The 1,104-nt window shown below is 56.3% G+C and overlaps 1 protein-coding gene across 1 annotated transcript; it reads left to right on the top strand.

Moving 5' to 3' along the window:
• Positions 1-72: 72 nt before the first annotated feature.
• On the top strand, positions 73-854 carry ETH_00042730 (WD domain, G-beta repeat-containing protein, putative; the record flags this gene model as incomplete). Its single annotated transcript, XM_013379885.1, has 3 exons — positions 73-104; positions 329-584; positions 777-854. The coding sequence occupies 3 exons, from the start codon at positions 73-75 to the stop codon at positions 852-854; spliced, it is 366 nt and encodes a 121-aa protein (XP_013235339.1).
• Positions 855-1,104: the final 250 nt, after the last annotated feature.

Raw genomic sequence — 1,104 nt, 5'->3', positions numbered from 1 at the left:
CTGCTGCAGGTAGACAGCCTGCAGAGCCGCCGGCTGTCTCGGCTTGACGGCCTCTTGAAGAGCTTTCAGTACATGGCGGCGATGGACTTGGCGCTGACGACCTCGTAAACCCTAAACCCTAAACCCTAAACCCTAAACCCTAGGCACTGCGCCTAAACCCTAGGCACTGCGCCTAAACCCTAAACCCTAGCCTGCGGAGTTTGCGACTCTCTCTAGAAGCGGCTTCGCCCGCAAGCGCAGCCTGTGGGGTCCCTCGAGCTGCTGCTGCTGCTGCGCCCAGCAGGGTTTAGGGTTTAGGGTTTAGGGTTTAGGGTTTGTGGTTTGGCAGGCCGGACCACGTGCTGGCGCTATGCGGGGAGCTGATTCAGCGCGGGGGTCTGGAAAGCTCTTTGAGGGGTTTAGGGTTTGGAGCTGTGGCGCTGCTGCTGCAGTTTGCTGCAGCAAATATAGCCTTTAAGGGGCAGCAGCAAACTCGCTGCTGCTTGCTGCTGCTGCAGTCGCTGCTAAACACCAAAGAGCAGTGGCTGCTGGCCCACGCCCAAACCGCCGGCGAACTCAAACCCCTCATCGCCAAGATTTGCCAGGTGCGAGGGTTTAGGGTTTAGGGTTTGGGGTTTAGGGTTTGGGGTTAGGGTTTGGGGTTTGGGGCTGGGGGTTTAGGGTTTGGGGTTGAGAGGTCGCTGCGCGCCAAAGGAGCGGCGGGGCTTTGAACGGAGGGTTTAGGGTTTAGGGTTTAGGGTTTGGGGTTTAGGGTTTAGGGTTTGTTGTTTCTGCAGCGAGTGGCCTTCGAGTTGGAGCAAATTCGAAGGCTAGCCCGCACCGAGGCCCTCGTGGACGCCCTACTGGCCATTTAGGGTTTAGGGTTTAGGGTTTAGGGTTTGGGGTTTAGGGATTGGGGTTTAAAGGCCCTCGGACTGAACTTTGAAACGCCCGCAAACTGGGCCGGAACTCTCATCACTCAAATGTCAACCTTAGGGTTTAGGGTTTAGGGTTTAGGGTTTAGGGTTTAGGGTCTTTGGTTTAAGATCTAAGGTCTAGGGCTTTGTTTCTAGGGTTTAGGGTATAGAGCCTGGGGTCCAGGGTTTAGGGTTTAGGCTCCAGGGC

This window comes from Eimeria tenella, genomic scaffold (assembly GCF_000499545.2).
Source record: "Eimeria tenella Houghton genomic scaffold, Eth_scaff4127, whole genome shotgun sequence".
NCBI classification, from domain to species: domain Eukaryota; phylum Apicomplexa; class Conoidasida; order Eucoccidiorida; family Eimeriidae; genus Eimeria; species Eimeria tenella.
The sequence above is the reverse complement of the archived record's forward strand: the minus strand, read 5'-3'. Positions and strand labels throughout refer to the sequence as shown.